Source organism: Oryctolagus cuniculus, chromosome 18, assembly GCF_964237555.1.
Source record: "Oryctolagus cuniculus chromosome 18, mOryCun1.1, whole genome shotgun sequence".
Lineage (NCBI taxonomy): Eukaryota > Metazoa > Chordata > Mammalia > Lagomorpha > Leporidae > Oryctolagus > Oryctolagus cuniculus.
In genome coordinates, this window is record NC_091449.1 from 16,398,455 (window position 1) to 16,413,393 (window position 14,939).

At 53.7% G+C, this 14,939-nt stretch overlaps 1 protein-coding gene across 3 annotated transcripts in view; it reads right to left on the reverse strand.

Moving 5' to 3' along the window:
- The window catches only part of SIPA1L3 (signal induced proliferation associated 1 like 3), a 244,468-nt gene that overhangs the window by 29,333 nt on the left and 200,196 nt on the right, over positions 1–14,939 (reverse strand). For all 3 annotated transcript variants that reach the window (XM_008257242.4, XM_008257241.4, XM_002711497.5), the window contains exons 14-15: positions 13,277–13,395; positions 10,818–11,245 (exon numbers count right to left, since the gene is read on the reverse strand). In XM_008257242.4, the coding sequence (XP_008255464.2) occupies positions 10,818–11,245; positions 13,277–13,395 (547 nt within the window). The remainder of the gene's footprint in view (positions 1–10,817; positions 11,246–13,276; positions 13,396–14,939) is intronic.

The following is a 14,939-nucleotide window of genomic DNA, read 5'->3' on the forward strand; positions in this document are numbered from 1 at the left end:
ACTAAATTGTTGACTATATAACATACGACAGAAATAGCACAAAGGAGGGGAAGGGAACGAGGCTGTATTGGAGAAAAGTTTCTATATGTTATTGGAATTGTTAGTATTAACTTGAATTACCCAGATAGATGTGTATTATAGCAGCAAAACAAAATCAGTAACAGCATCCAAATGGTATGCTAAATTGTATTTTTAAAAAGAATCTATGGGGCTGGCGCTGTGGCATAGTGGGTAAAGCTGCTGCCTGCAGTGCTGGCATCCCATATGGGCACCGGTTCATGTCCTGGCTGTTCCTCTTCCAATCCAGCTCTCTGCTATGGCCTGGGAAAGCAGTAGAAGATGGCCCAAGTCCTTGGGCCCCTGTACCCATGTGGGAGACCCAGAGGAGACTCCTGGCTCCTGGCTTCAGATCTGCCCAGCTCCAGCTGTTGTGGCTAACTGGGGGGTGGACCAGTGGATGGAAGACCTCTCCCTCTGCCTCTCCTTCTCTGTGTAACTCTTTCAAAAGATTTATTTATTTACTTGAGAGGCAGAGTTAGAGAATGAGAGGGAGAGACAGATACTGATGCACTCCCCAAACAGCTACAACGGCCAGGGCTGGGCCAGACTGAAGCCAGGAGCTTCATCTAGATCTCCCACATGCGTGGCAGGGACCCAAGCAGCTGGGTCATCTTACGCTGCTTTCCCAGGCACATCAGCAGGGAGCTGGATTGGAAGCAGAGCAGCTGGAACTCAAACTGGTACCCATATGGGATACCAGTGGCTTAACCTGCTGTGTCATAATGCCAGTTCTTAAATTGCATTTCTTTAACACAGGGTAAGGCATCATAGAAGTTCGGAGGAGTAAGGAAGATAGCAGACATACAGAAAACAAATACACACAAAATGACAAATGCAAATCCAACCATCATCAATAGCTAACACTGAACAGGAATTAAACACTTCTATCATAAGGAAGAGATTATCAGACTGGGTTAAAAAAGCAACTATACAGGCCTTCTACAGTTTGACAACACTTATTAGCAGGGCAAAGGTTACGCAGTGCTGGGGAGATGTCCAGGGAGTTGCTTAATGTAAAACATCGAGAATGGGCTTTATAATCCTGAGAAAGGTCAGAAAGTCTCCTACAAGAGGCAGTGGCATCTGGCCAATCAATGGCATCCAACACTGGCTTCTCAGAAACCCATGACACAGAAAAGCCTGCCTAAGTACGCGTAAGCACGTGAGGATGGTTACTAAGTACCGTTCACAATCAAGGAAAATTGAGGGGCAGGCACTATGTTGTAATGTGTTCGGTCTGGCCCAGCCCTGGTTGTTGTGGCCACTTGGGAGCCAGCAGATGGAAGATCTCTAACTCTGCCTTTCAAATAAACAAACAAATCTTAAAAAAAAAAAAAAAAAAAAAAAAAAAAAAAAAAAGTTGACCATGGCCTGAGCAAATAGGTAGCTCCAAGTATATCCATAGAAGCAGGAACTGTGCAGCCAGGTGGGTTTTTATTTATGGAAGAGGACAGACACAAGGCATGGGGTGGGTACTGCGGTGCAGGTTAAGCCACCATTTGGGACACTCACCTGGGATGGACCCCACCTCCATTTCTGAGCCAGCTTTCTGAGGTGCCTGACAGGTGACAGAGGATGGCCCAAGTACCTGGGTTCCTGTCACCCATGTGGGAGATCCAGATGCAGTTCCTGGCTCCTGGCTTTGGGAGTGAACCAGCAGATGGAGATCTGTCTCTTTCCATCTCTCCCTGTCACTCTTTTAAAATTTTTTTGTCACTCTGTCTTAACAAGACACCAAGACATGTGCAAAGCATGATTCCATTTTTTCTTTTTTTTTTTTTTTAAGATTTATTTACTTATCTGAGAGGCAGAGTTACAGAGAGAGAGAGGGAGACAGAGAAGTCTTCCATCTCCTGGTTCACTTCCTAAACGACTGCAACGGCCAGAGCTGGGCTGATTCAAAGCCAGGAGCCAGAAGCTTCTTCTATGTCTTCCGTGTGGATGCACGGGCCAAAGTACTTGGGCCATTTTTCACTGCTTTCTCAGGCACATTAGCAGGGAGCTGGATCAGAAGAGCAGCAGTTAGGATTCAAACTGGTACCCAAATGAGGTGCTGGTGCCACAGGCAGAGGCCTAACCTACAAGGTCACAGTGTTGACCTCTCCTTTTTGTTTCTTTAAAAAAACATATATATATATATATATATATATATATATGGACATACATATGTTAGTCAATTTAACGGACCTTGACCATGCCCATGATAAAGGGAGGAAAACAGACCATGCCCCCATTCCTGGCTGTTGCAGCCATCTGGGGAGTGAACCAGCAGATGGAAGACCTCTCTCTGTGTCACTCCCTCTCTGTAATTTGGCCTTTCAAATGAGTAAATCTTTAAGAAATAAAAGTAAAAGCCCAGGCTCCAGACTCAGACAGGAGTGTATGTGTTAAGAGGGGGCATCTTGCTCTACACCCCCATCTTCAACCAGACAGGTTGCGCATTTATCTGTCCTAATGTCTTAGGAGTCATTTAAGATTTTGTCAAAGTAAATGGTTTTACACTTACAAAAAAAAAAAAAAAAGTTGAATAACTATGAGAAAGGGAGAGAAATCCCATGAGCTGCATGAGGGTATAAAATGCTTTCAGTGCATCCAGCCCTGGAGCCTCAGATGGGGGCTGGATGGGTGGTCCCAAGTGGGTAACAGCGTGACTACAGGGGAGTGAGCTGTAGTCCCTGCCTTCAGGAGCAAGGGCAGTGGCTTTGTTGATGGCCCCATGGGCGTGGGCAGGCCTTGTCCTCAGCATTTTATGGGTATCAGTTCATTTAGTGGTCCTAGCCACCCCCAAGGCAGGAACCTCTCCCATGTTTCAGGTGGGGTAACAGAGCCAGCGAGAACCCAACTTGCCCCAGAGATCATCGCTAGCAGGGGACAGAGCTGGGTGCAAACCTAGGCAGCCTGGCTCAAGACAGGATGCTTTTGATTACCACCCTGTGCTCTCACTGGGGACAACCGTAACAGTAAACACGCAACAAATGAAAAGAACATGTAACAGCAGTTGGTATTTTTGAACTCCAGCTGTATCTCAGGTCCTGTGCTAAGTTCTTTAAATTCATGGTCTCAGCTGTTCATTCTTACAACCTTAAACCACAGATCCCATTCTCTCCCGATTTTACAGAAACGGAAACTGAGGCTCAGAGAAATGCGGAGTCTGAGAGCACAATGCTGGTGAGTGGCAGAGGTGCATCTGGACAGAGGCAGAGCCCGGGAGAACGCCGCTGACCCATACGCCTGGGCTGGGACTCTACAGGGCCCTGGCCACTTGGCCCTAAGGGATAGACCGACCGTGCTGCCCCTCTGATGTCTGACTCTGGGCCTGAGGGCTGGTCCCTGCACATGGCTGGAATTATCGCTCTCTGGCATGGGAGCCACAGAGTGGTTACACTGTCCCTTGTGCTAAGGAGCAGGAGCCACAGGTCTTCAGGGAGTGGAAGCAGAGGATGGATATGGGGTAAACACTTGGCCAACCACTGTCACCTCCACCGGCTGCTGCCCTGGGCTCCTCACCTCCTCCTCTGTCCTCTCAGCCTCGTCAACAGTATGAACACATGAGCCAGATCAGGACCCCGTGGTCCAGTCCACTCACGGTAAGAGCCAGAGCCCTCCCACAAGGTCCCATACCACCTGCCCCATCTCCTCTCTGCCCTCAGCTTCTCCACGTGTCCTCTCCCTCACTGTTCCAGCCATGTGGAAACTGTTACTCAAACACACCAGAAATTTCTACCTCCGTTTCTACCTCAGGGCCTTTGCATGGCTCCCTCAATGCCGTGAGTACTAGGAGACGGCCTACGTCCCTCTCCCATGGCTGACTATCTCTCTGAGTAGGTTTTTGTCATGTGTGACACGGGCAGGCGGGCCCCAGTGGATACCAAGGCCCCCCAGATTACTTTTCAGGGCTGTGCCCCCGGACTGTAAGCCGGAGACTCCTGGCACAGCCCAGGAAAGCAAGGTCATGTGCTTCTTGCCTGCTTGGGAACGCTCAGCTGCGTCAGCTCTGCACGGGGCGGGGCGCCTCTGACTGCCCCTAAATGGCCCTGACAAATTGCTCTGGAAACCCGGAGAGCTCTGGAGCGCGCACTGCCTCAGGAGAGGGCAGGGGGCCAGGTGGCTGCCCGCCTGGGATCACTCAGCCCACTGCGGTGCCCGCAGCAGGCACTGGCGCCTGGAAGTGCGCCTGGCAGCTGGGCTCCCATGACGAATGTCTGGGGGGAGTGTCTGTGAAGTCACTGAAGTCATCGGTGGGCACAAGCTACTACAGGCTACAGCGCTTCCACGGCATGGGCTGGAGCCCGGGGCGGGGGGGGCTCGGCATGGGCATGGCAGGGCCCGTCCCTTTTCTGGCAGCCTGTGAATTCTGCCCTCCACCCTCCCTCTTTCCTCCACTTCTCCAGAGTGCTCTATTGAAAGCTTAAGTCACAATATATGCTCCAGAGTCTCCCACGGCTCCCACATCTCTCAGAATCAAATTCCAGCACCTAATCACAGTCAACAGGCCCACCAGAGCCAGGCCCCTGCCCTCCGGGCCCAGCTGACCTCCTGTCACTCTCCCCTTCAGCCTCCAGGTCCACCCACTTGGGCCCCTGACCTCTCCCCGGGCACTGCACATGGGCTCATCCCCCCAGTCCTGGCGTCTGCGGCTTCCACTGCTGGGTCACGCCTTCCTTCCTACAATCTGTCACCTCCTCCCAGAGGCCTTCTGGGAGCCCGCACCAGGACTGGTTCTCCCCCACCACCCCCAGCTCTCACTGCCACCTGGCATGTGACGTGGTTGTCTGCTGGCCTTTACTTCCCAGGAGAATGTCACTTCCACAAGGGGGCCCTCAGCTTTCTCTCGGCTGTAGGGCAGAGTCTAGACCAGCCTGGCACACAGTGGATGATGTTGACAGTGAACGTGAGAACAGTGCCTTTCTCTGGCCCGTGCGCCCAGCCTTCCTCCTCTCACTGAATCTTAAGTGCTCCCTTCTGCAGCAGCTGCCTGGGCTCTCACACGGCTCATGGACTCGGTCTGAGAACCAGGGTGTGTCCCCACCTCTGACACCCTGGCCATGCCGCCTGCTCAAACATCCACAGCTGCTGACTTCCGGGGTCCAGGTCCGTATCCTCCTCACTCAGATCTCGGCTGCAGCCCCTTCCCCGAGACTTGGCCCTGCCGCGCCCCCAGCATCATCTGTCCGCCCACCTTACCCAGCCTCTGAAACTGTCCTTCTGCTGTCCTCCACTGCACTTCGGATCAAATCCAAACTCCATAACGGAGCCCACTCTGACCCTCCCCAATGTTCTTTTTTTTAAAGACTTATTTATTTATTTGAAAGGCCACCGAGTTACACAGAGAAAGAAGGAGAGGCAGGCGGAGAGAGAGAGAGAGAGAGAGAGAGATCCTCCATCCAATTGGCTGCAATGGCCGGAAGTGTGCTGATCTGAAGCCAGGAGCCAGGAATTCCTTCCGGGTCTCCCACATGGGTGCAGGGGCCCAAAGACCTGGGCCATCCTCCACTGCTCTCCCAGGCTATAGCAGAGAGCTGGATCAGAAGTGGAGCAGCGGGACTTGAACCAGTGCCCATATGGGATGCCGGCACTGCAGGTGGCAGCTTTATCTGCTATGCCATAATGCCAGCCCCCTCCCCAATCTTCTGTCAGCTGCTCAATTTCTACTTTTGAGTCAAGGGGCCACTCTTCCCCCACCTCAGGGCCTTTGCACATGCCAGTCTCTCTTATGAGAGGTATATCTCTCCTGACTCCATCTTTCCCCCTCCTTTTTGACAGGTAGAGTTAGACAGTGAGAGATAGAGAGTTACAGACAGTTAGAGAGACAGACAGAGAGAAAGGTCTTCCTTCCATTGGTTCACTCCCCTAATGGCCGCCACGGCCGGTGCTGCGCTGATCTGAAGCCAGGAGACGGGTGCCTCCTGGTCTCCCATAAGGGTTCAGGACCCAAGCACTTGGGCCATCCTCCACTGCCCTTCCGGGCCACAGCAGAGAGCTGGACTGGAAGAGGAGTAACCGGGACAGAACTGGCGCCCCAACCGGGACCAGAACCTGGGGTGCCAGCGCCGCAGGCGGAGGATTAGCTAAGTGAGCCATGGTGCCGGCCCTTCCCTTGTTTCTAAAATTGTAAAATAGCCTACAGACAGCCAAGTGTACAACACACACAAAAACACAATTTGATGGACAGTTACAATGCAAACACCCACATAATACCACCCCAGATCTAGAATATCTCATCAGGCCCCCTGAAACTGTTAGGTAGGAAGTCAGATATGAGCATATGAGTATGTGACAAAGGCCTAAAGACATCTCTGTCCAGCATCTGCATCTGCATCTCAAAGTCGTCCCAATAACGTTTCAGGGGCAGCCCAGTGTTCGCATCCTGCCCTGCCCCCTCCTACCCGATAACCTGAGAGGTGGGGGTCCCCGCCCCTTCTGCCTGACAATCTTCCACAATCTTCTAGATGAGCCCAGTATCTGCATTTCAAATACCTTGCTCAGGACCTGCTCCGGATCCTGGGTTAGGATTGCGCCAGCTAGGCTTCCTCCTGTCTGATATCTTTAGGGGAAAACTCAGATAGGAGCTTCTTAATATTTACATCCATAAAATCTTTGTTTCAGGAGGATATGTGTGAAGACAGAGATCCATCTCCTTAAAAACCCCTGGCCTCAACCGGACTGCGCGCTCAGCCCTCTGCCTCTCTGCTGAGCCGCCCACCTGGCCTGGCCAGGTGTACTCTCTCCACTCAACCATGTAACCCCGCTCTCCCCCAGTCCAAGCGACTGGGCGCTCTCTCTCTGGTTCTCTCTGGAGAGGTGCCCATCCGTTCTTACGGATGTCCCTTCCCTAATAAACTTTGCTACTTTTACTTTCCACTACTCTCTGTCTCACGCCTGAATTCTTTCTTGCGTGAAGACAAGAACCCTGCCATTCTCCGGTAACAAAACCTCTTTCCCCTTCCCCACTCCCTGCTCCCCATCCGTCCCCCTCTCCTCCTTGGCAGAAGTGACCCCTCTCAAGGACATCACCCCTACTGTCCAGGCTCGATTAGACACCCTCTCTGGCCCTGTACCAAACCCACTCAGATCTCACTGGGTCTCTCCTGCAGGCTGTCCCTTAGCGCAACATTCATGACTTTGGTCACCCACAGCCAGGGTCCTGTCCACTTGACTCTAGTGCCAGCAGAGGGTCTGGCCCACAACAGATGCTTGCTGCACAGATAAAAGCAAAGTTGCACGCTACGAAGTGCGTGGAGCTAGACAGGGACAGTTACTGAGTGAGTGCTGTGCCGGGCCTGTTTGGGGCTGAGTTGGGCAGCAGGCTGTCATTTTATCTTGGCCTAAGAGGACGGCAGAGGACAGAAGGCTGCTGGGCTACACGGTCTGAGGGCAGCTGCAGGCTGGCCACAATGGGAAGGCTGTCCATGTAGCCCAGGTCTGGCCCCACGCAGACAGCTCAAGGACTGTCTGCGAATTTGTTTCTACTGAAATGGGAAATTGTGGAAAGCCTTGTGGAGTGAGGTGGGGTAGGACTGAAGGTGGAAGCTGCTACAGTCCCTGTCTGGAACACGCTTCCTTCCATATTTCTCTGGCCAGCTCAGACTCCCCTCCAGGAAGCCCCTCCCACGCTGGGTCAGGCCTCTCCTCTGGCTTCCCCAGTCCTGGTGCCTCCTCCAGATGCCTCTGCTGGTGCCTTCCTGATCACACCGCAGCCCGGTGACGGAGCTCCGCAAAGAGCAGGTTTGGGGCTGCCTCAGTCACTGCTGTGTGCCCAGAGCTGGGTCCAGGGGAGGCTGTCTTAGTTGGAGGGAGGGCTTTGGGACCATGAACTGAATGATGGGCAGACTTGAGGCTCATTCCTAAGCGCCGCTCTAAGGGCTCCTGTGATGCCCACGTCTTTATGAGAGGTTTATGCTTCAACTCCAGTTCCACAGATGACGACACTGTGGTCCAGAGAGGTCCAGTACTCGCCAGGCCTGGCAGAGGGCGGGCAGTATGGAGCCTACACTCTCAGCCCCTGTGAATACGGTTTCATTTATGTCCTTCACTGGCCCGGAGGCAGTATCTCTGCACTAGGGCTGGGTTGGAAATGCTTCTCCCTAACCTTCATTAAAGCAAACATATATCCATTTAAGAGAACACATCCTCCTCCCCCAACCATCCAAATCCCCTCAAGCACCCCATTTTGGGAAATGCTGTTCCACAGTAAAGCCTGGTTGCCTAGGAGAAAACTTCAGGAACCGGCTCTAATGAGCAGATAAGAATGATTTGCAATTAGCATCAATTGTCTATATGCAAATTAAAGCTCCCAACCGCAGAGCCCTCTTTTGTAGTGGGCTTCCCTCCTATTTCATTCCCTAGGCTCTGGGCTCAGCAAATCCTTCCCTCTGACACTGGGTAATTTCGCACCCACCCCCTGCCTCAGTCCTAGTCTACGCCTGGCCTTGCTGCCTTGAAATTGGGGAATTCAAAACCCCCGTCACTCAGGTTCACTACCATGGGCCCGTGCCCACCATAGGGACTACCACCAGCAAGGTCTGCAAGGCCCGGCCCCTCCCCTCCCCTCCAATGTAGCCTCTCTGGGCCCCACTGCACCTCAGTGGGAGGGGCAACTTTACATGTGACTCCCTCGCAGGGGGCTGTGCTGAGGGCTCCCAGCACAGCGACCAGGACAGGACAGGATGGATCACCAAGAAAGATCTGGAGTGACCGAACGAAGGGGCTGTTCAAAGGCTTGAGCATTTCCTGCGGAGGGAGGGGGCTGAGACAGAGACCTCACTCCATGTCTCTCTTACTCTCCACCTTCAATACTTCCAGGGCTCAAGGAGCCCGGTGGCTAACCAAACTGCTGCTAGGTCATGAAATCCTTTAAGTGGGGACTGACCAGCGTTAAACCCCGTCAGACAGCCTAGCCCTGCACAGTGCATGGCACACAGTAAGGCTGAGGCTTGCTTTGGAAACCACTGCTTCACAGCTATTTCTGTGCCTGTGGATACAGACAAGATCCTTCCGCTGAGCTGTGGCCAAAGTCGGTGAGGCTGTGGCTGAGGCTCATCTCAAGTAGAGAGAGGCGTGGATTTGAGGACTGGCAAAGTCCTCAGGAAAGCCACAGTGCTGAGGTAGCCTTCAGCCCAACAGGAGTCCTGGATCCAGGCTGGCCCCTGTGCAGGCACAGGCAGGGAAGGGAAGTGGGGCTGACCCTAAGGGTCAGGGTCGGCATTAGGGACTGCAGCCCAGTAATCCTCGCCTGGGGCCACAGACCTCTGCCCTTGGGTCCTGGGACAAGGTAGAACTTTTCCACCTCTGCAGGTGCTGTTCACCCCTTTGTGCGATTCTCAGAGAGAAGGTAGACCAGACCCCAGGCTGCCAGTCAGCCAGTGCCTGTTCTTTTTCATTTATTCCGCTGTCTGCCTCTCTAGCAGCAGTTTTCAAAGTGTACTCCTACCCTGGCAGCATTAATACCCACTGCGAAGTTTAAAAAATGCATTTTCTCAAGCCCTAAGCTGGCCAACTGAATCAGAAGCTCTGGGTAGGGCCCAGCAATGTGTTGTACAAGCTCTCCAAGGGGCTGTTTGGGGACCCTGCCCCATACCATTGAGGCAGGAAGGCCAAACCATGATCTAGACTTCCTTGCAGCTGGGATGGTCACAAGATAGCACCTGCTGGGGGTTCTGGGAAAATGTTCTCCATAGAAGTGGGAGCTGCACAGGGGCCAGTGTTGTGGCCCAGTGGGCTAAGCTGCTGCCTGTGAGGCAGGCATCCCATATGAGCGTCAGTTCCAATCCCAGCCGTTCTGCTTCTGATCCAGCTCCAGGGAAGGCAGAGAAAGATGGCCCAAGTACTTGAAAACCTGCATGGAATTGTGGACTCCTGGCTTTGGCCTGGTCCAGCTCCAGCTGTTGTAGCCACTTAAGGAGTGACCCAGCAAATGGAAGTTCTCTCTCTGCCTCTCTGTAACTCTGCCTTTCAAATAAAATAAACCAATCTTAGGCCGGCACCGTGGCTCACTAGGCTAATCCTCTGCCTAGCGGCGCTGGCACACCAGGTTCTAGTCCTGGTCGGGGCGCCGGATTCTGTCCCGGTTGCCCCTCTTCCAGGCCAGGCCAGCTCTCTGCTGTGGCCAGGGAGTGCAGTGGAGGATGGCCCAAGTGCTTGGGCCCTGCACCCACACAGGAGACCAGGAGAAGCACCTGGCTCCTGGCTTTGGATCAGCGCGGTATACCGGCTTGCAGCGGCCATTGAGGGGTGAACCAACGGAAGGAAGACCGTGCACAGATGCCAAGACTATCTTTCTGTTCCCTGTTCCCCTCACCTGTGGGTGCACAGCCACCTGGAGAGTGATGAGACACAGCCCAGTGAGGACGGTGGAGCAGGAAGACACGGAGCCAATCCTTGAGGCCCTCCCCGAGCCGCTGCCTCACCCCAGCTCTGCCCTCTCAGATTTCATGTCACTTTACAAGTGTTTGTTTAAGCCACTGTGGGTCAGGCTTCCTATCTCCAGCTAAAAGCACTCCTCACAGATATAATCTGTGACTTCCAGAAAGCTAAAACCCATTAGTATTAGCAAAAAGAGAAGACAAGAGCAACAACAGTCAAAGAGAACCAGAGAGAGATGAACAGAGACAGCCAGGGGTCTCTTCCTTCTGCCCGGGGTCCCTGAAGGCTGAAGGCTGGACAACAAACAGTGCGGGAACATGCACGTCCGCGGGCACGCTTGGGCGTGGATGGTGGCCTGCACCCCCGAAGGAGCCGGACTAGCTGTAGTTCCTTACCTGGGCTGCCTTGGTGGGTCCCGGCTGCCCCCTGCCAGGCCGGTGGGGGCGCTGGAGCCTGAGGAGTACAGCTTCGGTCGGTAGCCCTTGCCCTGGCCAGCAACCGCAGGGGCAGGTGACACCTCCCGCCGTCTGTCCGTGTGCTGGGACCTTCCGGCGGCCTCGCGTCCCCCGCCACAAAGGCCCATACTTCCCGGGGGCTTGTGTGGCTTGGTGGCCCGAGGTGCCTTGGCCAGGGACATGCAGCTGGGGCTGGAGGTGTAGAGGGTGGTGTCAATGCCGCTGTCACTGGAGCCGCCCTTGGAGAGGGGGTCTTGCTCTGGTTCCAGGGGGTCCAGCGGGTCGAACCAGCGGTCGTCACTGTGGCTGCTGGACGCGTTGCTGGAGAGCGTATTGCTGCTGGAATGACTCGAGTACTGAGGTTCTCCCTGGAAGGCAAGGGAAGTGGGTGGCCTCAGCACCCCAGGCCTGGGGCAGGTCCTCCCTGGGGGTGGGGGGTGGGGGGGTGTCTTCCCTCCCTGGGACCAGAGGCTTCCAATCTTGGCTGCCCACATCCTGGCTGTGTTAAGGCTGGGCTCTTTGCTTCAGTTTCCACATCTGTAAAATGGAGGTGGGGTAGGCTGATAAAACCCTGCCTCGGGGGGTTGCTCCAGGGACAAACATCACGTAGACAACTGAGCTGGACCGTTTCTCCCCATCTGCTCTTCTCCAGCTCCAGAGCAGCTCCCCAGCCCTCGCAGTGCCCCTCCCAAGAGTTGTGGCCTCACTGTGGACCTGCGTTTGCTCTCACGCTGGCATCCAGCCCAAACAGCGAAGCCTGCTGCTTACGTCTTCTAAACACCCCGAAGCTGCTGCCACTCCTTCCACCGCTCCACCCGGTCCTGCCCCCTTGTCTCCAGCTGGGCCTTTGCAGCAGCTTCCTCCCTGTCTCCCCCCAAACCCAGTTTGTTTCCTGCAGGGGCAGAAGGAGGGTGGGAAGCCCTGTGTTGGCTCACTTCCCTCACCTGCTCCCAACGCTCCCCTGGCTCCAGCTCAGAAGAGCAGGAGGCCTTGTCAAAGCCCACGAGACCTGGTGACCTGGCCCATGGTCTGGCCTGGACTTCATTTCCCTCTTCCCTCCTGATCATTCTGCTCCAGCCACACTGGCCTCTTCACTGCTCTTCTTTTAAAATTATTTTCTATTTGTGAGACAGAGAACTCTCATCTGCTGGTTTACTCCCCAAATGCCCACAATGGCTGAGGCTGGGCAGGGCTGAAGCCGGGCATGCAATCCAGGTCTCTCCTGGGTGGCAGGAACTCAATTACTGACCTATCACTGCTGCCTCCCAGGGTGTGTGCTAGCAGGCTGCTGGACTCGGGGGTGGGCACTCTGATGCGGGATGCCAGTGTCTTAACGTGCTGGGCTGACAGCCTTCCCAGCTGTTCCCTGAGCATGCAGGCATGCTTCCAGCTCAGGGTGTTTGCACTGGCTGTTCCCTACGCCTGCTCTCCCCTCAGGTATTGTCATGGATCTCCCTTATTTTGTTCAAGGCTTCAGCTTAAAGGTTACCTCCTCCAAAAGCCTTCTCTGACCTTGGCATCCTAAAGCAGTAGAGCTCCCAGGACTATTTTTCATGAGCTGTGCTTTGTTTTTTTTTTTTTTTTTTTCACAGCAGAGATCAGCTCTTGGTGTTACATAACACATGTAACATACAGAACACATCTGCTGATCGCTGCCCACACTGGGATGTCAGCTTCCCGAGGACAAGGGCTCACCCTTCGTCTTCGGAGTCCTAGTGCTCCATATGTCAGGAGCGCTCACCAAAGGCCTACTGAGTGAATGGATGCCAGGAGCTCTCCGAAATGATCTCCTCCTGCTGGACACACGAGACTACATCTCCCAGCCTCCTGTGCAGTCAGGTGTGGCCACATGATGGAGCCCTGGCTAACATGTAAGTGGAAGCGACTCCTGCCTCCCCCATGATCTCCTCTCTCTCCCACCTCCTACACTGGAAAGAGGCAGGGCCCCAGCACAGGGTTCAGAGGCCCTGTGGGACAGCAAAGCCACAAGACGTAGGGAGCCCGGATTCCTGCCTCACCATGTGCAATGCTGCATTACGTTATTATATGAGAGGGAAATAAACTTCTATTACACGGGTCCCTGAGATTCAAGGGCTGTCTGTTACAGCAGTTAATCCACCATGACTGATGGAATAATGAGGAAACTGAGGCCTGAGAAGGTAAAGGCATTTGCTCAAGATGACCTGGCCGGTGAGGACTGGTGCCAGGATGTGAAGCTGGTTGGTCCTAGCCGCTCTACAAAGTGGAAGACGGCCAACGTGGAGTGCGCATTCTCGGGTGGTGTTCAGAGGCCACACCCAGGGCTGGCCGCCCAGCTCACAGCAGTCAGGTGCCCAGGTGAAGCTACCAGCCCCTGCAGGCCTTGCTCCTTGGGTGGGGCGGGGAGGGCCCAGACTCACTTTGGAATGTCTGTTAGGGGAATCTTTGCCTGCTGCATCCTGCCTGGAGGCGTGCTTGTTCCCGCTGCTTCCAACCATGGCTGAGAGCCGTGCCTGGGCTGGCACATGCCACAAAGGCTCTGTAGGAAAACAGGAGACACCAGCGGTTAGGGTGATGCAGCCTGGAGGCTGGGGAATCTGGCCCTAAATATGGCCGGACAGCCCCACCCCTCTGTCAGTCTGTCTGCTCACCCAGAGCATGATCCCATATACTTACGTCTTGGGACGTAACAGGGAACAGTTAATGAGTATTTCCTACGTCCCAGGCAACAATCCTCCATTATCATGCCCAAACAAGAGGCAGCACACTTTCATACTTACTGGCCATCTGATTTTCTCCTTTGTAAACTGCCTACCTATTCATTCCTTTATCTTATTGGTTAGCACATTCTTCACATATGCAAGGAAGTAATCCTCTGTTGTTTAAATGTACCTTTTTTTTTTTTTTTTTGACAGGCAGAGTTAGACAGTGAGAGAGGTCTTCCTTCCGTTGGTTCACCCCCCAAACGGCCGCTTCAGCTGGCGCGCTGTGCCGATGCAAGGCCAGGAGCCAGGTGCTTTCTCCTGGTCTCCCATGGGGTGCAGGAGCCCAAGGACCTGGGCCATCCTCCACTGCCTTCCCGGGCCACAGCAGAGAGCTGGACTGGAAGAGGAGCAACTGGGACAGAATCCAGTGCCCCAACAGGGACTAGAACCCAGGGTACCAGTGCCGCAGGCGGAGGATTATCCTAGTGAGCTGCAGCGCCAGCCTAAATGTACTTAACTTTTTAAAAAAGATTTATTTCTTTATTTGAAAGGCATGGTTAACAGAGAGGGAGAAGCAGAGAGGGAGGGAGAGGGGGAGGGAGAAGGGAAGGGGAGGGGGGAGGGGGAGGGAAGGAGGGAAAAAGAGAGAGAGAGAGAAAAAGAGAGAGAGAGAGATTTTCCACTGGTTCTCTCCCCAAATGGCTGCAATAGCTGGGGCTGGGCCAGGCCAAAGCCAGGAACCTGGAACTCCATCTGAGTCTCCCACATGGGTGGCAGGGGTCCAGGTACTTCAGCCATCTTCTTCTGTCTTCCCATGTGCATTAGCAGGGAGCTGGGTTGGAAGTGGAGCAGCCAGGACCTGAACTGGTGCTTATTACATGGGATGCTGACATTGCAGGCGGTGGTTTAACTTGCTATACCACAATGTCAGCCCCTATATATACACCCAACTTTTTAAAAGCAAAAATGGAACAATAAACATTGTCCTACAACTTTTCACCACGTGATATATTTACATTTGTTTTCACTTTATCTTTGCCACACGTCCCACATAACAGAACATGAAGTTATTCTGTTTTCAACAGCTGCATATAATCCCATCAAGTGAATGCAGACCAACTATTTACCAGTTTGTACCAGTAGGGACTCAGGTTATCTTCCATTTTACCTTATTACCATGTTTGCAGTGGCCTCTACATGTGGAATTGCTGCTTCAAAGATAAAGCAGGTTGAAAACTGGTGGCTGCTGTGGGTGTGAACTGGCCCGAGCTCCCAGGACAATGCATCTAAACTAAGCACCTGACCAATTCCTGTGAGGGCATTTAGTTAATATCATCAAAACTGCAAATGCACTAACAGAGGCTCTGAACCCAGGTGG